The 25,541-nt window shown below is 41.5% G+C and overlaps 1 protein-coding gene and 1 long non-coding RNA gene across 6 annotated transcripts in view; one reads left to right on the forward strand and one right to left on the reverse strand.

Annotated features, from left to right (window-relative positions):
* LOC123507661 overlaps positions 1 to 7,288 on the reverse strand; it is a 10,401-nt gene extending 3,113 nt beyond the window's left edge. Inside the window, exon 1 of one of the 2 annotated variants that reach the window (XR_006675731.1) lies at positions 7,072 to 7,288. This is a non-coding gene — a long non-coding RNA (uncharacterized LOC123507661). Of the gene's footprint in view, positions 1 to 3,273; positions 4,070 to 7,071 lie in introns of those variants that run through there. The other variant, XR_006675730.1, reaches the window with a different exon arrangement.
* A 156-nt stretch (positions 7,289 to 7,444) lies between these two features.
* Positions 7,445 to 24,916, forward strand: LOC123507656 (glutaminase liver isoform, mitochondrial-like). Of its 4 annotated transcripts, none has more exons than XM_045260736.1 (17): positions 7,445 to 7,597; positions 11,524 to 12,747; positions 14,012 to 14,191; positions 14,874 to 14,959; positions 17,003 to 17,099; positions 18,025 to 18,155; positions 18,277 to 18,406; positions 18,705 to 18,832; positions 20,100 to 20,215; positions 21,569 to 21,627; positions 21,788 to 21,820; positions 22,125 to 22,301; positions 22,809 to 22,985; positions 23,114 to 23,245; positions 23,795 to 23,952; positions 24,190 to 24,325; positions 24,594 to 24,916. In XM_045260736.1, the coding sequence occupies exons 2-17, from the start codon at positions 11,590 to 11,592 to the stop codon at positions 24,768 to 24,770; spliced, it is 3,075 nt and encodes a 1,024-aa protein (XP_045116671.1). In that variant the 5' UTR covers positions 7,445 to 7,597; positions 11,524 to 11,589; the 3' UTR covers positions 24,771 to 24,916. The 4 variants fall into 4 exon arrangements, with proteins under 4 accessions (XP_045116671.1, XP_045116673.1, XP_045116675.1 ...); XM_045260738.1 differs by lacking the exon at positions 20,100 to 20,215 and adding an exon at positions 20,612 to 20,727; XM_045260740.1 differs by having other exon boundaries at positions 7,447 to 7,597; positions 11,524 to 11,652.
* Positions 24,917 to 25,541: the final 625 nt, after the last annotated feature.

Below are 25,541 nucleotides of genomic sequence, written 5' to 3' on the forward strand. Positions count from 1 at the left end.
GAATACGCTTGCATCTTTATAACTCAACTAAGGAAACGTTCGTATTTTGGTCTCTCTCTCTCTCTCTCTCTCTCTCTCTCTCTCTCTCTCTCTCTCTCTCTCTCTAAGTGACCGTGAAGCAGAAATGTCAAGCCGTCGCGTACTCTGAATACAAAATGTGCCACAGGTTAAGGAAAAATTAAGGGCCATATTCTCCGCTGCTTTTGATTGCCAAACGAAAACGACGCACAGAGATTGGAGACGAACATCAGATTCATGCATTGCGAGGCGAAACATTTAACATACCCCAGGAAGATTTGATAATATCGATCCGAGTACCTATGTGTTTGTGTGTTGTAATCTCCATTCCACATTTTTGACGCGATTATTCTGCAGTTTTGCACTCGACACTACAAAAACACCTGAATGGAAGGTTAATTAAGTACTGTACAGCTGAAGGACTGATGATGTGAAAGGGGAAGTGGAAGAAAATGGATGAATACATAACTAAAGCACGCTCTCTACCAAACCCAACTTCACAAAATATAGAATTAATAGATAAAATGGTGTCTAAAAGAGATAATGTATAAAGAATATTGTAGAGCATTGGAAAAGTTAAGAATACGGAGAAACGGGGACAGGAATGGATACAACGCACTCTATCCAATCTCCGCACATTTAAGAATACTAAATATTTGGTCAATACAAACAACGTACGGCTGCAGAAAGATTGATAAGGAGAAGCGGAAGGCCTATGATATATGGAATGGACAACACACACACACACTATTGTGGCTCCCTTATCTCCAATGCCATCACCTACATCACCATACATGCCAGCTAGTAAATCGCTGCATATCTTGATGCCACAAGTACTTAATCAACACACATTACCGCCTTGTTTGGCTCGGCATGTAAAGGAAGCGCGACTCGTTTGTCCATTCAGCTCCCTAGGTACTAGGGACTGAAGTTACCCGGGTACCTAGTCGAATACAGATCGAATATCCACTTTACTAACCCGAGTTCAGCTATTTGTAACAGCGTATCACGTTCCGCTAGTTCTGTCATACTACCGTAACATGCTCCGCTTACCAGCATTTCACTAGACCTCCACCAATTAGCACTGTTGATAAAATAATGGACATCTGAACCACCAGTGTCATTACCACAAGGAAATTAATAGTTACCAAGGACTCAAGGAGGTTAATAATGCGAATCTTAAGTCAATATGAGTAACAACATGACAGCAGCATTCCCACCACTAACAGTTCGCTATTCGCCTCCCACCATGAGTCATTATTCCCACCACCACAACAAAATTAAGGTACATATTATCTTCTCAAGTCACTCCGCCATTCGCCATTCCCTTTTCACTGTCCTCAGCCAGAATTCCTTTCACATGAAGAAGGGCTGGTGGAGCTGATGGAGCGGCGCGGGGATGAGGCACGGCGAGGATGAAGCAGCCCGACGTGAGGTGTTTCCCTAATCCCTATCCAACGCGGAACAACGTAATGTATGGATGCCATTCAACTTTATGCGTTAAGTCAACAATTCGACCTTATTCCTTAACTGTGCATTGAACACTGACTGAATGTTACGCGAATCCAATGTATTTTTTTTTTTTATTATTATTATTATTATTATTGTTATTATTCAAGGCTGGAATATTACTGTTACCTGACTGCTAACTCGACCTTATTCCTAAACAGTAAGCTGAAGACTCGGAATGAATGTTACATGAACCTATTCTTATTCAGTTTCCCTTCCAACAATGACAACTTGTGTGTAATAATAATAATATACAGTTTATTAATTTGGCAGTGCCACAAAGTTTACACTGAAAATGTACAGGGGGCGGGGGGACATTAAAACAATGAAATCCTTAACCTAACTATAAATCTAACTTAACCAAGAATTAACTTATTGATTTAATTGATTTATTTATTTATGGCTCGCACCATAGCGTGTGTGTGTGTGTGTGTGTTTGTGTGTGTGCGTGTGTTTGATCTGCTGCAGTCTCTGACGAGACAGCCAGACGTTACCCTACGGAACGAGCTCAGAGCTCATATTTCCGATCTTCGGATAGGCCTAAGACCAGGCACACAACACACACCGGGACAACAAGGTTACAACTCCTAGATTTACATCCCGTACCTACTCACTGCTAGGTGAACAGGGGCTACACGTGAAAGGAGACACACCCAAATATCTCCACCCGGCCGGGGAATCGAACCCCGGTCCTCTGGCTTGTGAAGCCAGCGCTCTAACCACTGAGCTACCGGGCGTGTGTGTGTGTGTGTGTGTGTGTAACGCGTACATAATACTGTCAATCACTTTAACACAAATCAATGGTTCCAGTGTGTCTTCCCAACCTGAAATGAGGAGTATCAGTAAGAAGCGGAAAAAAAAAAAAAAAAAAACGATCCGGGGTTTCTGATTGTGGATTACAGTAACAATAGTCAGCGTCAGTGAAGACTCGGCACCACTTCAACAGCCTAGCAACAGAGAGAGAGAGAGAGAGAGAGAGAGAGAGAGAGAGAGAGAGAGAGAGAGAGAGAGAGAGAGAGAGAGAGAGAGAGCGCACTACCACATTCCAAGACAACATAAAACCCCAGCACAGGCATTCCCACGGCCTAGCCAGAGAGAATATTGCACTAAATTCTTATCAGTTCAAACTGCAACAGAATAACAGAGAGAGAGAGAGAGAGAGCAACTGGGATACATACCAAAACCACCATCACGAGCGTTCCCACAGCCTACAAGCCTCGCCCTGAACGCTGTTGCCACACGCAGACTCTCAATAGTTAACAATGAAGTTCGCAGTATATCTGACGAACTGCAGGGTCAAACAACGGCATACAGATGCATATAGATGGGAATGGGACGCTGCTGGTATTCCATCCTTGTATCCTTGTATTATTGAACTGTACTAGCCTCGAACCATCCTACCACAATCCAGTCTGTCTTCTCCTGTCCTGCCATTCACTGTAATTCACCTCGATCGTCTAGAATTATGTCATTACTATAAAAATCTGCATTAACCACATATATTAAGGCATCCCAACTCTAAATTCCACTAACATAACCAACACCTCACTCCACTCCACCTGAACCATCCCAACCCTATAGCGCCCCTCTCTTCTCTCGTCCGCCAATACAAGACCTGCTGCCCCTCTCACACGGGACAACCTGAGATTATGCACACAATAGCCATCTATCCAAGTGTTCTAAAGCGTCGTACTTATTCCTAGACTTATTTACACATCAGCAGGAGTTAATGAAGGTCCTACTTACAAGAAAGGGAGCGTAAAAACGGGATAAATCTGGCGTGGTGCAGGCGCCTTCCTTCCTCGACTACGGCTGAGCGACCGACAGAAAGGCAACCAACGTGGGACTGGGGGAAGGTGGTCCGGTCATACTTATTTTTCCTACAAGACCTTCTGCACTAATTTTAAACCTTCTTTCATGTGAATATTATGTTTTATAACGTTTATCATTTAATCATCGCTATTTTCAAGAGCTGCTAACATTCTACAAGACTCTACAAAAGGGTAAAGCTTTTTCTTTTATCAATAGTACAGCCTGCTTCGCTTCCCGTCTCGAGGTTTTGGTCCGCTTTGTTGCCCCAATTGTTACTCTTCTTGGCCGCAATGTTCGGTAGTTTGTTCATTGTTTTAATTAGGATGCATTGCTGTGCCCACTCTGAGAGGCTAAATCGGTTATCTGGGTACTGATTGAGGTCGCATGAGCTGCATTCCCACCTTGCACTGCGTTTTGTCCACTTGTAAGCAAATCACATCGTAGTATCAACAAGCAACACCTTCCGTACATGCAATAGATCTTACACCGTCAAATACAGCTTTCTCTTAATTGGTTTTCCTCCATTTTAATTATGAGCTAGGTTTGAAGACAAGAACACGAGGCGCATAAACCTGTGTGATGGTGTTCGTGTGGTCATGAGAAAACTTGAGCACCTTTCACAAGCCTATATATTTTTCCCTAATTATGTGGTGTAGAAAAGTGTCGTTAGCTAGGCTGGTTAGTTAGAATGCGTTGTGTGATGGTGACAGGATTTGCATCTCCCAATATACTTTTCTCTAATCGTCCTCTCTCTCTCTCTCTCTCTCTCTCTCTCTCTCTCTCTCTCTCTCTCTCGTCTAATTCCATGGTGAAAAGCAGCGTCGTTTGCTCGTTAAGTTAATCAGAACATTGGGAAGATAAGTGTGTATGTGCATGTTTGTGTAGATTATGGTAATGAGAGAACATTTCGTGCTCTGGTGTCGTTACTAATTAAGTTAGAACGCAATAATATTAAAAAAGGAACTTCGTGTCGATGAGAGGACACGCGCACGAAGTACCTTATTTCTCTTGTGTTCCAGGTGTTTCCTTCTTCAGAGAACATAAGAATATAAGAGAAGCTAAAATAAATCTGAAAACCTACACGTATCAGATCTTATATAAAACCTGCACACTCATCATCCACATATCCTTGTCAATATCTTCATTTCATCTTCTTTTAAAAGCTCCCTAACGATTCAACGACAATAGCCTGTTTACCGAGTCTATTTCAACCATCCGCCACTCTGACTGAGGATTAATATTTTTCTATAGGCTTAGCAAAGTAAAGGCCTAAAGATTTGTTGTTATTTGAAATCCACGCGTATCAGCCCGTATCTTGTATTACAAGTAGGACTATAATCATTTTACTAGTTAATGATCGGTGCAACATTAACTAGATAAGAGAACAGCATATCTGAAAACTTCATCGATTGCCCCCCAAAAATGATTAAATAAAGATTCATTCAACTTCGAAATAAAATTAAATGTGTAGACAAGTTAAAATCCGTATGTTGTCGCTCTAGAATAGACCTAAATTCACCACACGCTATCATAAACAGACCAATAAATTTATCGCATCAAGAAAAAGAAAATTTGGAGACTCTTCATAGTGCTGTCCTTGCAAGTGATCATTAAAGGAATGGATGGCTTGCAGTATGGCGCGGGGCAGACCAACCAAGCCAAGTAAAATCCCCGTGTGCCACCCTGCACCACAACACAACACTGCATGACTCTGTTGTTGCCAAAGTAAGACTAGGCCACAGACAGACAAACTTGGCACCTTCCTGGTCAACCACGCGATGAACCAGTGCCATCGTGTTTAGGCCTCACTGCTCCGACCCTGCCCCGAGCTTCCCAACACACAGGGACAAAATACGGACACATACGGTACTGCAAGGAGAAATATACAGTCTACTATGTACGTACACCTGCCGATCTTGTAAACACTAAACATAACATGCATAACACTGGTGATGTAGCCACTACCCTTTGCACTTAAGAGGAAAAAAAGTAGCAGATTTAAGTTCGATACAGTTGGATTTTGAATAGGAAATATTAGGAATTGATTGGTAAATAGTGGGAAAGACTTTAAAGTGAATACGAGGCTTTCACTGTGACGGATTAGGATGATAAATTTTGAGTGAATGTTCTGATCAAGTGTATTCTAATCCTGCTACTCTTATTTTTTTTTTTTTTTTTTTTTTTGTCCTCAAGCCAAACAACACCCAGCAAGTGTTATATATAAAACGCTTCTGCTTCATCGTGTGTCCTTTCAACGACACTCCACGTGTACATACAAGACAAACAATCAGGTAACATAATTTGAGCTTATTCTCACGTAACATCTCTCTTTTGTATATCTATTAATGTATTTGTCTACACATTTATTTATTTTTCATTGCTCTAGACACGCTTATAATTTTCATAAATCTCATTTACCCATCTAGACGTACTTTTATCCGTCTCTTCTCGCTCATTATCGCAATGTTTAGATATGTGTTAGCATTTCCTTTCATAACGTGCATTTATTCATTTCTTCATCTATCTACGGATCTATTTTATTTTTCAAGCAGGCTTATCATGGCAATAGACAAACAGACCGACATAAAAAGAGACATACGAATAGTACTTAGTAAATGTATACATAGAGATAGACAGACAGATAGAAGATAAAACTAGTGCTTCCGTCCATTGGTGTGTGTGTGTGTGTGTGTGTGTGTGTGTGTGTGTGTGTGTGTGTGTGTGTGTGTGTTTCATGCATGTATATGTGCGTGTCTAGCCATGTACCATAATTCACCACGGTCGCCTGCTGGTCACCCAGCCAGCATTCCCATTACGGAACGAGCTCAGAGCTCATAGACCGATCTTCGGGTAGGACTGAGACCACAACACATTCCACACACCGGGAAAGCGAGGCCACAACCCCTCGAGTTACATCCCGTACCTACTTGCTGCTAGGTGAACAGGGGCTACACATTAATAGGCTTGCCCATTTGCCTCACCGCTTCCCGGGACTCGAACCCGGGCCCTCTCGATTGTGAGTCGACCGTGCTAACCACTCCACTACCGTGTGTGTGTGTGTGTGTGTGTGTGTACGCTACTGCTAGCGTGCTTGCATAAAAGAAACTTGCGGACTAATTCATAACGCCTATACATAGACTCGTGTAGAAAATAAAGCATGTTTATGAGAGAGAGAGAGAGAGAGAGAGAGAGAGAGAGAGAGAGAGAGAGAGAGAGAGAGAGAGAGAGAGAGAGAGAGAGAGAGAGAGATTCTTTGAAAAGGAGAATGGAGACTGGGGAAGAAAAGACGAAAAAAAAAATAAGAATAAAAACAAGGTGATAATTTGCTAGCCATCGCTTCTAGGAAGGGCTGCGAGTCTACCGGCCTGAGAGAAAATGAGAGCAGACTACCTACCACCCATGATGAAGACAACTCACATAAGCCACTGCGCACTCCACACACACTTCATCTCTAAGTTTGGCATATCTTGACTTGCTGCTTACTTAAGATTTCGCATCACTGCGTTCTGAACTGAGTCTTGAATATCTTTCCTGTTTCTTTTTCTTTTTGTTTGTTCTCGTTCAGAAATTTGGCTTTATATTTCCACAAGTACTTTAAAGATAATTTGTATTTCATACTATTTAACAGTGTATTTTCTATTTCCTGTATCTTCTTAGCAATGCAAATATCTTACATCTTACACGCAATTTCAGACGAGCACACTTTAAGTCACCTGCAGCTTTTCGTATTACCTGTGCATCGACAGTGATCAACGGAAGCTGATGCAGGTAGCGGCCGGCACGTCCAGACATCCATAAACATCACCAGCATGACAATACTCAGTGAAAAGATAAGGCTGAGCTGCGTGGGGTGCGAGTCGTGCGACACAACAACAAGACGGTGGCTTGATGTAGAGGCGATTAATTTCTGCCAGCCACCACTACCCCTATCAATGCCATTCACTCAGCCAATCAGCAAACATCCTCTCCTTGACTCCAACCAACGAGGGGACGAATTTCAAGCCGTCATGGCGGAGGCGTGGCAAAGTAACCCGCTGCCCAATAAATGATCAAGGTTTTTAGGACGTGCTCGGAGGCCTCGCCTTGCTTCGCTTCGCCTCGCCTCGCCTGCCTTGACGCGCCGAGTAGGGACGCATCCCACAAAAAGGAAAACACTGAATGAGTTAATGTTTATGTGGCGGCAGGTCCAGAGCCAAGAGCAAGGGACACCGGGAAGCCTCCTTCAAGCGCAGTGTGGTGACGGCGTGTGCAGTGACAGGTGGGCGTTGCTTTGCTGTGTGTGTGACTGTGCCGGGTGAGAGAGAGAGAGAGAGAGAGATTGCTGGCGGGGACGGCGAGACGCGATAGCGTACTTTGAGTTTCTGTTGATGAGCTGAAGGGCAGATTAACCGCGTCTCACACCTCTTCATCTCCATCTTCATTTCAGGTAACGCGAGAAGGGAGAGCAAATGCACAAAGTTTAGATAATATGAGAGACGCTTTTGAGATAATGAGTGATGGTCTCTCAAAGTGTTAATGAATGTTAAGGTGTTGAGGAGCAGGTAAGCTGCATCCTACACCTTTTCTTTCCCCTGCCACACAACATATGAATGTCTCCAGCAGGATATTTGTGACCAAGGAGTTACTCTTAACTGTCAGTCTTCTGCACCTCCGTCAGTGTTACTTTCTCGGACTTTCAAATGACACTGCTACACTCCGATACTACTAGTGTGTCCAGCTGCCAGTATAATGTTAAAATCCATGAACTTAATCAAACGTATACATTCCCAATGAAGAAATCCGCCTTTTATGCTCTTTTTAGTGTTTGCCTTGTAGTTGTACGTATGTTATATAATTTTTTCATCAAATTTACAATCAGCAAATTCACCTGCCTATTTTTATTTATTTATTTATTTATTTATTTATCTATCTATCTATCTTTACAAGCGTTTGGCTCGTTGGGATGGTGTAGGGGAAGGACAATATATGGAGAGAGTGAGCACGTTGTTTTTGCTATTTGCGTTCTTTTGAATCTTTGTTCCTTGTGATCTCAACTTGGCGAGGTGACCAGCGCAGCGAGAGCCATCACGTGGAGTGGCTCTCTCGATCTTCCCTTTCCTTGCGATGTGTCAAGTTTCATGCCTTCAGTACTGGGACGCATTTTTACCATGAGTTTGGGTATGATTACACGATTATATTTACATTATAGAGGTTTGAAGATGAATGGCCAGAATCATCACTTATTTAATCCCCACATGAGTTCCTGAAGCAGTATAAAATCACTAAATAGTGAGCAGAATGAATATGGAAGAGCATCATTGCACTGAAGGGGTTAAGAGTCACCTAACGCGTCCTTTCTTGTTGTACTAAAAGCTGGCGGGGACGATGGTACCATATAGTCACCCATTGTCTTGTTCTCGTGTGTCTTGTATTCTGTTAGACATGTTTTGTTGAGTCTCAGCAGCGGTTGTCTTGTTATTGTCTCTCACCACGACAATTTTCTAAGGGCACAGGAACGACTACCCGGGTTTTCATGACAGTTTCTCCTTTTAATCAAGTGGAAATATTCCCAATCCATCGCCAGAATCATGAAAAAAAAACCACGAGTATCTTCAAGTAGAGCCTTTATAAAGTAGTGATGGTGAGAGAGAAGCGTTTCAGAACACCAGCTACTGTCTCTCCTCAATGTTTCCTTTCTTTGTTCTTCAGATTTTTTTTAGCTTCCTTCCTCCTCCATATCATCTTAAAATACTGCACATTTCAATTCAACTTGCATGGAAATGAAGGCAGAATTAAGAAATAAAAAATCTGAAAGAGAGAGAGAGAGAGAGAGAGAGAGAGAGAGAGAGAGAGAGAGAGAGAGAGCAGTCATGGAAGGAAGCATGACAAGCATAAAGACGAACATTGGGGAGAATCATGGGCGACGTACTGATCATGCCAGAGACTACAGTGACTGCAGCACGTGGAAGACTATTGAGGTGACGTGCTGGGTAACCTTGACAAAATCGCCACCACCATCACCACCTCCGTCGGTCAGACACTAACCTAAAACCTGACCCACCATTACGCAAGCCAGTCATCCACGCCTCTCTCTCTCTCTCTCTCTCTCTCTCTCTCTCTCTCTCTCTCTCTCGTCACGATAAAGTAATCACGAAGTTACAAACGAACACCAGGGAAAAGAAATATTACGTCTGTTTGGACTTTTTTTTTTCTTTTCTTTATATTTGTTTGCTTTCTTTCCTGTCTAAATGTCTGTCTGGGCGTATGTTTGTTTGCCTGTTCCTGCGTCTGTTTATTTGCTTGTCTACCTTTTTTTTCTACCTGCTTCTCTCTCTCTCTCTCTCTCTCTCTCTCTCTCTCTCTCTCTCTCTCTCTCTCTCTCTCAGGCGTCCCCAGTTTAAAGATAAATGCTCGCGCTGTGTCCTTCTCGCCCTGAAAGCACCCGTTTTCTGCAAGCCGTTTATGCTGGGATCACTACAGCTTTTTTTTTTTTTTTTTTTTTTTTCTACGACGGGCCAGTTTTCTGCGATTGCATACGACTGTCGTAACGATTGGGAGCATTTCACAGCAAGAAGGACACGCAAAATGAAGGACGTCCACCTTCGTGGGGGTCTGAAGGTTCACTCCTCTGGATACAAACTTAACCTTGAAACACCCATCACAGTGTTTAGTTCACAAGGGCACGTGTCTCTCAGCCAAAGTACACACACACACACACACACACACACACACACACACACAAAATTGCATTAAAGTCCTATCATATACATACCTCAAGCATTAGTCCTGTTTCTTAATTGTTATCTAACATCACTTTCGCTTGCCATGCCTTTCTCTGACCTCTCTCTTCCTTCCTTCCTTCCTTCAGTCCCTGTCTTACACTACCTCTGCCAGATCTAATCTCCTTCACCTCCTTTCTTTATGCATATCCCCTACCTAACCTAACCTTCTCCGTGTGGGTTGATTTACACGTCACGATTTATGGCCTGTGATGTAAATCTATTAAAATCCCTTGAGGTAACACGTCGCTTTAGCTAAAAATAAATAAATGAATAAAAATAAAGGTAAAAAGCTGAACAAAAAAAAATCTAAAAAGGGATAGGAAAGCAGCTTCATCAAGATAAGAGTAGCCGTCTGTACCTACTGCAGATATTGTGAAGGTGAGAGGTAAGGCTGGCAATAGTCACATGTCTGCTGGGTGCTGGTGAAAGGCGAAAAATGAGACAGCCAGGTAGATAAAGGTAAGCGTATTAACTCATAGAGAAGGTTAGATGAGAGAGAGAGAGAGAGAGAGAGAGAGAGAGAGAGAGAGAGAGAGCAGCTGGGCACATCACTCGACGGTTTAACTTCCACGAAAAAAATAAAATAAAAATAAAGTATGTTTGAGTGTGTGGCAGCTATGAAAATATCAGTTAGACTTGTCACACACTCGGACAAACACAGGAAGTGGTTATGTACTTTCTTTTCTGGAAATTTAAGTAACCCGAATGCCCTGCGCCTCCGCCTCCCCTCTCTCTCTCTCTCTCTCTCTCTCTCTCTCTCTCTCTAAGCACTACTAATACTGTACTGTAAGCATCCCCTCCACCAACAATGACAACAACACTTTCCCACGACAATGACGTACAGGTAAGACAAGTGACGAACCTCAATTAGCCCACCCTAACCTTGAACAGCGCCTGTAGGTTCAGTCTAGCTTTGTCAAACACGCAGAGGCTTCATGCTCTCCTGGTTTATGCATTCAACTTCTTATTCTTCAATGTTAGTGGTGATAGTGGGTTATTTATTCTTGACATTCTCTCTCTCTCTCTCTCTCTCTCTCTCTCTCTCTCTCTCTCTCTCTCTCTCTCTCTCTCGGGGTCACACTCGCTTTCACGTCATAAATAACTACAAATAATTATTAGTTAAATTCAAGATCGCGATCGTAAAACAATTTTTTTTATAATGCAGTGTGTGTGTGTGTGTGTGTGTGTGTGTGTGAGGGTTTTTGTTGAACACGCCCACGGTATGATCAACAAATCAGACGATACGAAGTTGAAGCTGCCAGCCTAAATACGTCAAACACTCACTGTTCTCCTTGACAACAATAAAAGCAAAGTTTTACACACACACACACACACACACACACACACACACACAGTCTACTCCGTCTGTATTACAAATGGAGTGACACGTGCAAGAGACTCATACCTTCCTATCCCTTTCCAGCATTAACACAAGGAGCCAATCAGTGAGCGAGGACCCACTACAAGTACCTATTGGAAGATCGGCGACATGAGCAAGGCACAGAACCGCTCCTCTGCAGGGCGGCCCAATCATGCCCCAGCCAAGGCCGAGGTAATCAAGCTGGCGGCGCAAGGGAAGGACAAGATGGAGACGAGAAATGTACAGGATAAGACAAAGGACGGTATGCAGGCTAAAAACGTTACTAAGGACGGTAAGACCACGGACAAGACTATGAACGGTAGACAGAACAAAAACGGGACTCAGCAGGAGACGCAACACGTACTGAACAAGACGGAAATACAACAATCCTCGCAGGATAGCCCAGTGAAAGGCGCAGCCCAACATAATGGTCAAGGAACGCCTGCTCAGGATTCCTCTCAAGGCAAAGACGCGATGCTAATGAATACAAAAGACACTCCTGGTCTGAAGGTCATCTTGCCAACCCCTACTGATGTCAGCGGAGAAGTGCACGTGGATCAGAAGCTAAATAGTCCACAAACAAAGAATCCAGTAGTAAATAATCTCCAACTAAAGGATGCAGTGCTAAATAACTCACAAACAAAGGATGACGTTAGTGTTGGAGAAGTAACGGAAGGGGAAATGAAAAGTATGAGTAACGGACCTATAGAAGTTAATGTAAATGACTTACTAAAGGACTCTGGGCTAGAAAATGAGTCAATAAAGGGTGATGAGGGACAATGGAATCAGGAGAAACAAAATAGGAAGGTCACGATTCAACAAAATACGATCGCAAACTGCGCTGACATAACAACTGGGCAGCAGGAGAAAGCAGAAAGCGAAACAAGTGATAAGACAGCAATGGAAGCTCGAGAAACTACTATAACTGACGTGAAAAGCCAAACAAATCAAGAAAACCAAAGTGCAAATTCCGAAACAGACTTAGAACAGAAAATAGCTGTGTTAGAAGACAAAGGTGACGATGGCCAGCGCAGTGAAAGCGAGGGGGAGACAAGGAATCTCAGACTGAGAAGCAACATCCAGAACGCACCCGCGCCCAACAGACAAAGACGGAACAAGACGCGACACAGGCAGACCTCGGAAGACGACTCTGATAATGACTCGGACGACCATTTAGCGATGGACAATGCGTTAGTGAGACACCTCCTCCCCCACATGAGTCCCGCCCTCTTGCCTAAAGCCATGCAGCCACTAAGAGAGGCACGAGATTCCTCCTCCAACTCCTCCGTGAGTATTCTATCTCACTGGTCTTCATTCCCACTTAGTTCATAATATCAGTCCGACATGTGTGGTTTGACTTTGTACTGCTCACACACACACACACACACACACACACACACACACACACACACACACACATCCTCCTCCTATTGTGAGAAACCGACACGAAATAAAATTTTAATGTCCATACGCAAAGTTGTCACACACACACACACACACACACACAGAGAGAGAGAGAGAGAGAGAGAGAGAGAGAGAGAGAGAGAGTCAAGATTCTCAAAATTCCCCAAAATGGCCAAATTTTTACACATACATTGAATTAAACATAATATAGTATATCTTACACGATTTTGACCTCAGTACATTCAAACATGGTGAAAAAAGAACCACAATTTTTGCTGCCCATAACTTACACCAACCTACGAAAAATATAACCACACACTTCTCTAGGGCAAAAGGTAATGAAAGTGCTGATAACAGTAATAATAAAAAAAATTAATTAATATACACGATCAGACAACATTCCTCCACTAAGCTATCCAATAACAAAGATAGTAACGATGAAAACTGACATGAGACGCTTTGGAAATCCTGCCAATGTTAACAAGTCATCACACTAGAGGACATAATTGACCTAAGTACCAATACACTTCTCTGTTTGCCTGTTTGTTATGTGCCTTTGTTATACAAGTTACATATATATCTTTGCACCGTTGTATTATTTTTGAGGATTTGAATATTTATAATTTCCTTTATCGCCTTTGTTTGTTGTTTTGCACAAGGAATTTACGATCACTCAAGTTTAATATTGCATGTTATAAATTACTGGAATATTCATAACGTATTCATAGTTGATAAGTTTGAATTTTAATGAAAGCACGTTTGCTGATCCTTTAAACATTTAACACATGACCGTCTATATCAGTGCATTGGTAGCTACATATTAGTATTTATCCTTACCTATATTCATTTTTTTTTCTTTACTCACTAACTACTAGAACCATTCTTTTACTGCACACACAAGCAATAAATAACCACCACTACTAACACTATGAACAATGATATGTAATAATACACCACCCATCAATCTGGAGGACTATATAAGCATAATGCAAGTCTTTTCCCCTCAATCTCACTTACAACTGGCAACGTGACGCTACACTAACATCAAACACTAATAAGTAATAACAAGGACCACGCATCATTCTGGAGATCTACACCCTATTCTCTTTCCCCGCACTGGTCACTCACAACCGACCACGCGAAGCAGGACGAGGAGCAGCAAGCGCAACCCAAGAAACTATCCCTCAACGTGATCAAGGAGTCATCGGAGGCCAGCGACGCGGAGAGTGATGAGGAACCTATGGCCCCGCCCCCCACTGCGCTGGCTTCTATGCGTCGTCATAGCTTCCACCAATTCCCGGCGCCGCCCACCAAGAGTCAGTCCAAGGTAAGTATAGCATCGGCAAGAGAGAGAGAGAGAGAGAGGGGGACGGACGCGAAGACAGTTTGGGGTCGGCGGCAAAAATTATTAACACCATCATTACTATTATTAACCTGAGCGGTGAGCGAACATTTATATTTAACACCCAAAAAGGAAGGTACGCCTGTCCCCGCTCCTAACACACACGCACACATACTCCCACGTGGCGTCCCCAGAAGAGGTCTGAAAAATTCTTCGTTTTTTCACTTTTCGCTTTAAATTATTAGCCTCTGACACGAGATACGATTATTTTACAAAGTTAAAGAAATCAGTAATGAACACTTGGTTTGAATTTAGATCCATAATTTTAAATATTTCTGGGTTTAAATATTGACTAGTTAATCATGCTGTAGATAGAATTATAGGGATTTTTAATAGACTTTTGCATCTTCAGTAAAATAAGAGCGGTAAATGGGCAAGCGGGAGGAGGTGGGAGGACAGAGAGGGGAGGACACTTGGCCACCCCAGCTCTCGTCTCGGTGCTTTCCCTCCCACCCTGCACCTTCAAAAAAAAAAAAAAAAAAAAAAAAAAAAAACTATGAGAGAATCATCTTTTAGGGTCCATAACTGAGATATTACAAAATCAAATGTCTAACAGTCACTCTAGCTGATATTTAGTGAGTTGAAAGGGAAATCTTCCGTGTTACAGAAAGCAGAGAAAGTTCGAGCGCTCCTACAGGCGGTGGAGGAAGAGGAACTGGAGAAGATTAGCAAGAAACTGGGCGATAAATCAAAGTAAGTAAAATGTAAATTTATTATAAGGTTGCCATACTTTCGGATTTTCACGGATGTCGAAATTTGCCAATAAATAAATAAATAAATATATATATATATATATATATATATATATATATATATATATATATATATATATATATATATATATATATATAATGTGTGACCACAAATTTGTGTACCTTGTATATCTTGGAGAATCAAATGTTAAAAGGATGAACTTGTAATGAAAAGCACGAACAAGTAGGTAAGGTTTTCCTTATCTGAAAAAAAAAAATATTGTGACTATTTAGAAAATTGCAAAAAATCCAATAAAAAACTTAATTTGTCCATCTAACTAGTATTGTCCTTTCGCTCATAACTTGGCAATGTGTTTGGCGTCACCGCGTCACCAGCAGGTCCTTGTGATTGCTTTGAGCAGCACACGTGAGGAAACCAATGGTGACTCATTTGTCTGAGTCTGGCAGGCGGTGTGGGGGTAAGGTGTCGATGCTATTATTACTACACTCAACCAGTGGTATTGTGCGTTGGCGTTGGACTGAGTGAGTAATCTTGAGTGAATAAAGACGAACGAGGAGTGAGCATGAGTGAGGGGGTGGAAGTGGGAACCCATTGCGGTAAGCGTAGCGGTTTCCGGTCAAGCTCTCTCAATATATCTAAACACACACTTTATAATTATTTATAACTTCATATGGTGGTTGCCAGCCAATGAGCGAGCCAAGGAACCCTAACTCTTCCGTCAGCAAGGCCAAGGGTGCAAGGATGCCTCTCATTCCCGGTGGCTAAATCACGCTTCTATTATTATCGCCGAGGGAAGACAGCTATAACAGTCCTCACCTTGGCAAATGTAGTGCTACTACAGCTACACCCTCCCCTCGCCCTCAGTGCAAAGCAAAGGGTCGAGAGTAGAAGGTGTGCGTCCCTGTAACGGGGGAGTGACAAGTGGAAAGACAGAGCTAAGTGTAACTTCGTTTTCTTAATACTGTAGAAAAGTGTAGATAAAAGACGGAAAGTAGTCATAGTCAAATAAGCAGACGTCAGCTTTTGAAACAGAAAATAATAGAAAAAATGTAAAAAGCAAAGCATTGCAGAGGAAAACTAAATATTGAAATGAACTAAGCATAGCAAGAACAAGATAAATAGGAGCACACTGAACTCACCAATATAACCAATTGAACTTTGACCTCTGCTGGTGCTGGACGAACACACTAACAAGTCATCTTAACCCGCAAAAGTGTCGGGCACCACGTTTCTCCAAGACGAGCGGGAGAGGCACACGGCTCCTGACAAGGGCTGTGCCTCTCCCATGCCTTGTCACGCACCTTCACAATCCCACCCAGACACAACCTACCAATCCCAAAGCGCCCCCACCATCACCAACTCCCCCTTTACCTTTCCTCTCCCTTCTACCACCGCCACGCTCTCGCCCCTCTCGTCCCCCTCTACAATATCCAGTGCCTCACATGTTCCCTCTTCGCCCATGTCCATGCTCCTCAGAAGAAGCATCTCCTACAACTGCAGGGAGTAAGTATAAAGGCTTGTTGGTTCTGTGGTCGAGTGTCAAGGAGCGGAGTGCCAACCTGATTTTCGTACGCATTAAAAATAGGTTATCGATCTGTTTGTAGCGTTTTGGGTATTTTTCGTCTTATTATTATTATTATTATTGCCACGCCCCTTTGGATTATCATGGAAATAATAAGAGAGGATAGCCTGGCCATGGGAGGTTTACCAGGATTATGAGAGGCTAACACGAGCCTGACATGTTACCAATGGGACCACCAGAATTGCAAGTGTTCCCTGCTAAAGCACCAATACCATTTACGATACGCCTCCACATATCCTATGCCTACAGCACCATAGTAATAAATTCTCCCTCTTCCTTGTAAATAATAAGAGCACCATTACCATATAATACACTGTAACTGAATATAAAGTATACCTTAAATTGATAAGAGCATAATCAAAGTTCCAATGAATGTTGTTTAGTGTTTATTTGCTATGTATTGCACTGTCTTTTAAAACACAATATTCTTTTCTTGGCAGTTTGGTCAAACAACACCTTGGCCATGTGGAGAACCGGTTGTTTGAGATGTTTGGTGATGAGGAAAAGAGGACCATCAACATTAACAAATTTCTTATGGTTAGTACAGGAATGTCTGTTTTTCGTGTGTGTGTGTGTGTGTGTGTGTGTGTGTGTGTGTGTGTGTGTGTGTGTGTGTGTGTGTAATTCAACTCGGTCGCCTGCTGTTCACCCAGCCATTCCCCATTACAGAGCGAGCTCAGAGCTCATAGATCGATCTTCGGGTACGACTGAGACCACAACACACAACACACACCGGGAAAGCGAGGCCACAACCCCTCGAGTTACATCCCGTACCTATTAACTGTTAGGTGAACAGGGGCTACACATTAAGAGGCTTGCCCATTTGCCTCGCCGTGCCGGGACTCGAACCCGGCCCTCTTGATTGTGAGTCGAGCGTGCTAACCACTACACTACGCAGTGTGTGTGTGTGTGTGTGTGTGTGTGTGTGTGTGTGTGTGTGTGTGTGTGTGTGTGTAATTCACCTCGGTCGCCTACTGGTCACCCAGCCAGTCTTTTCCATTACGGAGCGAGCTCAGAGTTCATAGATTGATCTTCGGGTAGGACTGAGACCACAACACACACTACACACACCAGGAAAGCGAGGCCACAATCCTTCGAGTTACGTCCCGTACCTATTCACTGCTAGGTGAACAGGGGCCACACATTAAGAGGCTTGCCCATTTGCCTCGCCGCTCCAGGACTCGAACCCAGCCCTCTCAATTGTGAGTGGAGTGTGCTAACCACTACACTATGCAGTGTGTGTTGTGTCTGTGTGTACACAACCATTCTGATCAGCTTTTTCTTTTTCTCTTTTATTAATGATCCCCTTATTAGTATGAGACAGATTTGATAAACTCATGTCATTCTAGAAATCAAGCTACTAGTTATTCCTGGTTATTCAGGAGCACCACCTTTTAAAAGGGAATCTTTATGGTATTCTTATCCTGTAGTATTGAACAACACTGTTTTTCTCCTGGTACAGGGGCTGACTGCAACAGGCATGCGGCCATCTGATCCCCGCTTGAAACAGACAAAACAGAACCTCAAGAAGCTGCAGGATCAAATGGGCAGCGAGTTTGTTTCACTTGATATTGACTATGAGACTTTTATGGGGTATGTATTGCATAGTACAAGAGAGAGAGAGTGTTGAAGGTGTCTGTAGAATAAGTAAAGAAGTCTCTGAGTGATTAGTAATGCATCACTCAACTCATCCTCCTCTGTCTCCCGCCCTCAGCATCATCTCAGAGAACCTGGAGATTGTGGTGAAGGCTTTCTCAGCAAACTTCGTCATCCCAGACTTTCAGGGCTTCTGCAAACAAATGGAGGAAATCTATAACAAATGCTATGCCAACCACTCCGGCAAGGTAACGACTTGCTTTTCTTGCTTGTTACACCTTTTTTCCACTCCTGATGTTCATTTCCTTGGTGTTATCCCTATATTTTAGTGATCTGTCCATTTGAAGATTCTATGGTTGTCACAGAAATTATTAAGGACTACGAAAGGTTATTCCCTCTCACTTTTAGTCAATAACTTTCATTCCTTATTGAATATTGTCACAAATCAAAGATAGTTATTTTCTTTCTACCCAGTCAACAATTTTCATTTATCTTTCTAGGATCTTACTTTCTTTTAGCTTATAGCTGAGAATGTATTTCCAACAGCCAGCACAGTACATCCCACAACTGGCTCGCTATGACTCCAAGTCGTGGGGAATGGCTATATGTACTGTGGATGGCCAGAGGTTCTCCCTTGGTGATGTGGAGGTGCCTTTCACCATACAGTCCTGCAGGTGGGTCCTCAGCATCCCTCAGTTAGATTCAGGTCACCAAACATGGATTTTCCGCCTGGTCCTCTCTTACTACTATGGTACCGTAGATGGGCGTCCTCTTCCTTCAAATTTGGTGCTCTCCACAACGCAGTAGTCAGTGGGGTGTTTCAGGATAATGCAATATGTTATCCATGTTTGTTGGCTTTTGTCTGGCAAGGGTAGGTGATGTGAAAAAATTGATAGCCAGTAGTATAGTACTGTGATGTATCTGTACCAGTAGCTCACATTAGTGCTAAAGATGTCCACCCTAAGGATGTAAACTTCTCTGGTTATAAGGATGAAATGGGACATAGTACAGGTTAATCCCAATATATGAATGACTCACTTTCCTTGAGAAAAATGGATAAATACCTAAATGAAAATTTTTCAATTAAAAAATTCATCATATTAACTAGTTACAGTTTTTTCTCATAAATTTTCAATATTTTTGTTATATATCTTTTTAAGGGTAATTATTTCCATTAATAAATCACAACAAAAAAATAAAGTATACCATTCATATATTAAGATACATGTGTACATGTTTCCATCATTTCCTGTGATTGTTTGTTTGAATGGATTTTATAATTGTTTGCGTGTGCTTTTCCTCATAGTGCATCTTTTCCTGTTCATAATGAGAGGACAGCAAAATAAAGTTGTCAATATTTCACTTTCAAATTGATGATTGTGCACTCATCATATTCAATTACTGGAGTGCATCACCAAAAACTGTCTGAATACCTGGATGATGTGACTCATAACATCTTTCACTACATACACTTTAAGCTCTGTTCAGAGTTATAATAGAGAGCTTGCCAGTTTGTGAAGAAATACCTTGCATATCTTTAGCATTATGATATACTGAGGGATTCCCAACACTTACCATCAAGACAGACTAAGCAAAGTCCTCCTGCCCCACCATCTATTGAGTTCCCACACTTCTTTATCCTCTTAGATTCCTAAAACAATGAATCTCTTAATTTTTTTGCATACTGTTCTAGATGCATTTAATTTTTCCACTGTACTTTAAGCAATTTGATATTCACGTTTGTTAGAGGTAGTATGCAAACCTTTAATGCTCACCATTATAGTGACTCTACTAACTTCCTTCCCTTTAAGCCTCACAAGCAGCACATGAGTCTAGGATGCTCATGTGTGTTGATAGCTATACAGTCTTTGTGTTTTACATAAGTTTCTGAAGTTGAGAGTTTGTGTTGTGTGACATTTTTCTTTTGGTGGCCTGCCACAGCAAACCTTTGACTTACGCCACCGGCCTGGCTGTGAACGGCTGTGATTACATGCACAACTATGTCGGGATGGAGCCCTCGGGACGCTACTTCAATGAGCTGGTCCTTGATTATTCCAGTGAGTAGCGGCAGGGATGAGAAAAAGGGAGATGCATGTGCATGGCTGTGGCAGTGGGTGGGAACTAAAAGGGTGTTGGAGAGTGATATTGTGTCCAGCCTTTAGAGTCCTTCACCAAGATGCCTCTTTTCTTCATGAGAAGCCTGAACCCTTGTGGTGCTCAATTGAGTAACATCAATATTAATTACATATTGAACTGACAACAAGAGAGGATGTGGAGAGAGGCACAGCACAATATCACACATGGTGAGGTACATGTATCAGCAAGACAAACAGAAAGTCAGATGGACAACCAGAAAAGAACAAAAGGTAATTACTGTGTAAGGCAAAGAGTCATCAAGCCAGACAGCAGAAGTGAGCAGCAGGAGAAGGTAACATGGCCCTACTCTCCCCCAGCTATGCCTTCATGTATGCGGCAGCGGTGGGATTGCTAAAGACTGAGAAGGTTCACTCTCACGTGGGTATGGAGCCTTCGGGGCGATACCACAACGAACTGTGTCTCGACTATGACAGTAGGTCCATTGCTGACTGACCTCCCTCTTGCTGCTTTCCTTCCTCTTTTATCCTTCTCTGAAAGTTATGGAAATTTTTACCCTGTGGTCAGTTTGGCAAGTTTGATCTTGGCTCATGACAGTTCCTCAGTGAGAGAGCTAACACTGCATTGTAAAACATAATGGTACCATAAAAACCAGCCTCCACCAATATAATGAATTCTTAATTTTCTCTTACTCTAATTGTCTTTACATGAATTTTCTTTCTCTCTCTTTTCCTGTCAACACTACATTATTGTGCCTTCTCTTGGCTTTTTTTCCCCTTCATCTCTCTCCTTTTCCTCTCTTCATTCATTCATTTTTCCTACTAACTCTTTTCTTTTTTCATAATTTCTATCTTTGCCAAACCTTTCCTCCATTTCTTGCTTGCTTCAATGCTGATACTAATTCACTTGGCTTCAGATTCATTAATTAACCTGAATGAGAAATGTCAGATTCTTCATTCATTGTATACAATTTCAAGCTGCTATACATTTTTTAATTGTTACTGTAATATATCTTTTCATAAAACTTTGGACTTCACTAAAACTTGTACTAACAATTAATTACTGTTTATAAGTACTGTAGTTTATTATACAAGTGGTGGTGGTAGTGGTAGTAGTAGTAGCAGTAGCAGTAGTAACAGTAGTAGCAGTAGCAGCAGTAGCAGTAGCAGCAGTAACAGTAGTAGCAGTAGCAGCAGAAGTTGTGATGCAAAGAAAAAACATCTGAATAAAGTACAATGCCTTTGAACTTGATCAGGAATAGGTGTTTGGCAAGGGTTGTGCTTATATCATCAGCTGCACTCCTCTCCTCTCCACAGACAAGCCACACAACCCCATGATCAACTCAGGAGCAATAATGACAGCAGCTATTATTAAGGTGGGTTCATTTCTTGTTTGTGTTCCATATCAGCATACACAGACATCTTTGAACAGTATAATACATTTCACTGATTTCAATGTATAAATTTGCATCTTTTCTGGATTAAGTCAAGTTCATAATGTCCTATTTTCTATTCTAAATCATCATATTTTCACAGCCTGAACTTTCAGCAGCAGACCGGTTTGACTATGTGAGTATGATGATGATTACAAGTTCACTTCATACAAGCTTCCTTTCTTTACAAACTAATACAAAATAATAATAATAATAATATAATGGCAGTAGCATTCCACACATGAATTATATCTAAGTTTTGACAATACTTATTAGTATGATGACATGTGAATAAGAATTACGAGTAGTATAAACATTCACTTTGCTGTAACCTTCCACACACGAGTCATGTAAAAGTTATTGCCGATATTCAATGCTGTAATGACAAATGTACTGAAGTTATGAGTAAAACTTCTTGACCAATCACTCTTATGCTTCAGATGTTCAAGGTGTACAAGCGTCTGGCAGGAGAAGAGTACCTGGGATTCAACAACTCTGTCTTCCTCTCAGAGCGGGAGTGTGCTGACCGAAATTTTGCTCTTGCTTACTTCATGAGAGAAAACAAGTGCTTCCCTGAGAACCACAAGCTGCATGAGTCTCTGGATTTCTACTTCCAGGTTTGTTCTTATCAGCTTGTAGATGAAAGTGATGTAAACATAGGGAAGGCAGCTTAAGACACATTATATTGAGAAAGAGAGAAGAAAACTTAAGGGATGTAGACAAAGATATAGAAGGATAAGGAGTGAGAGAAGAAAGCTTAAAGAATGTAGACAAGAAGATGGAAGCTTAAGGAATGTACACAAGTTACGTTTCTATTCATCACTCAGTTATGCTTACTGAAAATTACTCACTCAAACTCATAGGAAATCATAACAAGAGGTTTCAGATAAAGAGATGTATCCTATTTCAACCCCTTCAGTACCATGACATGTTTCTTACTATTTGCTGATTTTACACAGCTTCAGAAACTTATGTGATGATTAAAATAACGAAGACTCTGGTCATTAATCTTTTGACTTCTATAGACCCTTCCTGATGTAAATAAAATTGTCTAATTACTAAAGGTAAAAATGTGTCCCAGTACTGAACACCCACATAATCATATGTTCTATTCCCTCCTCAAGTTATGCTCGCTGGAGATCACTGCAGAGTCTGGTGCAGTGATGGCAGCCACGTTGGCAAATGGGGGACTGAACCCGCTGACAGGCGACCCAGTACTGACCGTGGATGCCGTCAGGAACACCCTCACACTCATGCACTCCTGCGGCATGTACAACTATTCCGGACAGTTTGCTTTCCATGTGGGTGATTTGAATGTTCTCTGTTTCATCAATGTTTCATCTTGTATAAAATCAAAGTTACTGACACATCCACCACCATCACCACCACCACCACTACACTCCCTGCTATTCTCACCTGGTCCTGGTAGGTGGGGCTGCCAGCTAAGTCAGGAGTGTCTGGCTGTGTGCTCCTGGTCATCCCCAACACCATGGGTATTTGCCTCTGGTCTCCGCCCCTTGACACCAATGGGAACTCCTGTCGTGGCGTTCAGTTCTGCATGGTGAGTAAAGTACACCTTAGGGTTGTTATATATTTGACTAGTCAGTGTTGAGTCATATGTTACATATTTATTGTGATTTTGTTACTTTACTATACCAGGATAAGTTTAAGTGTCTGAATATATGAAAGTAAAGGAAGTTGCTAGAAGCCACCAGTGCTACATATTGCATGCCCTGCATGAAACGTACTGTACCTATCATCTATCAATTATCTAATTCCATGCTCTACAAGTCCTTATCAGGTTTTTTTTTTTTTTTTTTTTTGTCAACTTGCTTGGCATAGTACTAATATAATTACCAGTGTCATTAATGAGGTATGTGGTGTCATTACTACCAGCCTTATGGTGCTGCTGAATACTGCTTATCATTCATGTATGTGTTCATCACACTTTATCATTTTTATCTGCATAGGACAATCATTACAAAGACTCCTTAGCCATTTGATGCATAATGAATTGTGTGACACCTTAAATCAATGAAATACTCAATCTGTTAATCATTCAATTAGTATGTTAGCATTTCATATGAAGTGGTTCATCTCTGTGGTGCAGGAATTGGTATCTCGTTTCAACTTCCACAACTTTGACAACCTGAGAGGGTTCAACCTACCCAAGCAGGATCCGCGCACTGCCAAGATTGAATCCAAGGCACAGATTCTCTTTGACCTCCTCTTCTCTGCTGCTGCAGGGGACATGTCAGCCCTACGACGGTATAACCTATTATTTTTATCTTTGATATCATTACATGTTATTATCACCATTATGAGAATACACAAAATAAAGTACAAGCTCTCTATTTCTTACATGTTTTGCTTTACTCTGAAGTTCATAACCTATCTACTTAAAATATTAGAGAAATTCACTGCTTCTCTCTCGTCCTGAATTTTCTCATCGCCACATCCCACACACTAGTGTCCTCATCATTATCTGTGTTTGTGTCCTGGCAGGCATGCACTAGCTGGCACAGACATGCAGTCCAAGGACTATGATGGTCGCACAGCTCTCCACGTGGCCACCTCAGAGGGCCACGATGAAATAGTCAGCTTTCTGCTCAATAATTGTAATGTGGACCCTCTACCCAAGGTGAGTCGGGACCTGAAGAGCCTCACAATGTAGCTAGTCATGGTGTATTTTCTTTCCATTATAGAATTACTAAAATGAGGTAATTGGTGTTTCAAGTATTACTGCACTCATTTTAGACAATTTATTTAATAACCCTTTACATGTGAAGGATATTGATCAAGGCTACAAAAAAAGCTTAATGAAAAAGCCAAAGTAACCCTGTCACTTTCCACCACCTCTACCAAAGAATTCCTCTTAATTAACTGACTATCTGACTGACTGTCCCCAGGACCGATGGGACAGAACACCATTGGACGATGCTGAGAGCTTTGACCATCCTAAGTGTGCTAGGCTGATCACCAATTGTTGCAAGAAGAAAGGCATCAAGCTCCCAATATCATACAAGGAATATATGGAAATCAACAAGAAGCAAAGTGGGCCATTGGTAACAGTCAATGGCATCTAAGCATGTCAGCACATCAGGATCTGTCAATGGAAGGAGGTGCCAGTCACTCACTTATCAGCTGAAGCCATCATGGTATCAACCACATTAGGAGGTGCTACAGTGGCATCTGTTTATAGTGCAGTAGTCAATGAAGTAGCTACATAACAGTTTGGTATACAAATAAGCAGTCTTCAAAATTAGTAGGTGTTTTTTTTCTTTTCTTTTCTTTTAGATTATATTATATTATTATTATTATCATTATTATTGTTGTTGTTATTATTATTATTATTATTTTATTTTATTTACTTATTTATTTATTTATTTATAATTAATTAGGTAATTAATTAATTATATTTTATTTCATTTATTTATCTATTTATTTATATATTTCCTTATCTATTTATTTTCATATATTTTATTTACTTTATTTTTTTATTTATTTATTTATTTATTTTATAGAGAGCATTGGGGCCAGACTCACATTTCAAGGATTTCAATAAGGTATGTGATAAACGATCCTAAACCTATCTTGAGTGAGTTACCTTCCATGGATAATCTGTTTTGATCTTCCATCTCTTCCTTTTCATCTAAAATTTTCTTAAAACAGAAAAAAACATTAATCTTTGTCTTCCTTAAACCATGTATTCTACAGCAGTTGGTTTTCAATTACAGTGGACCCTTGGACTTTGAATACCTCAGACTTCAAACAAAAATTTCAATAAATTTTACCCTCGGAGATTGAACAAAATTTGAACTTCAAACAATCTGAAGGCAGTTCAGTCCAGGTGATGC

This window comes from Portunus trituberculatus, chromosome 23, assembly GCF_017591435.1.
Source record: "Portunus trituberculatus isolate SZX2019 chromosome 23, ASM1759143v1, whole genome shotgun sequence".
NCBI lineage: Eukaryota > Metazoa > Arthropoda > Malacostraca > Decapoda > Portunidae > Portunus > Portunus trituberculatus.

What these genes read in the sequence shown, in the direction of transcription:
- LOC123507656 (XM_045260736.1), top strand. Translation starts at nt 11,590, where the DNA reads ATGAGCAAGGCACAGAACCGCTCCTCTGCAGGGCGGCCCAATCATGCC. An exon ending in ACATTAACAAATTTCTTATG is followed by an intron (nt 17,100 to 18,024) that starts GTTAGTACAGGA and finishes CTCCTGGTACAG; the next exon opens with GGGCTGACTGCAACAGGCAT. An exon ending in GTGGCGTTCAGTTCTGCATG is followed by an intron (nt 23,246 to 23,794) that starts GTGAGTAAAGTA and finishes TCTGTGGTGCAG; the next exon opens with GAATTGGTATCTCGTTTCAA.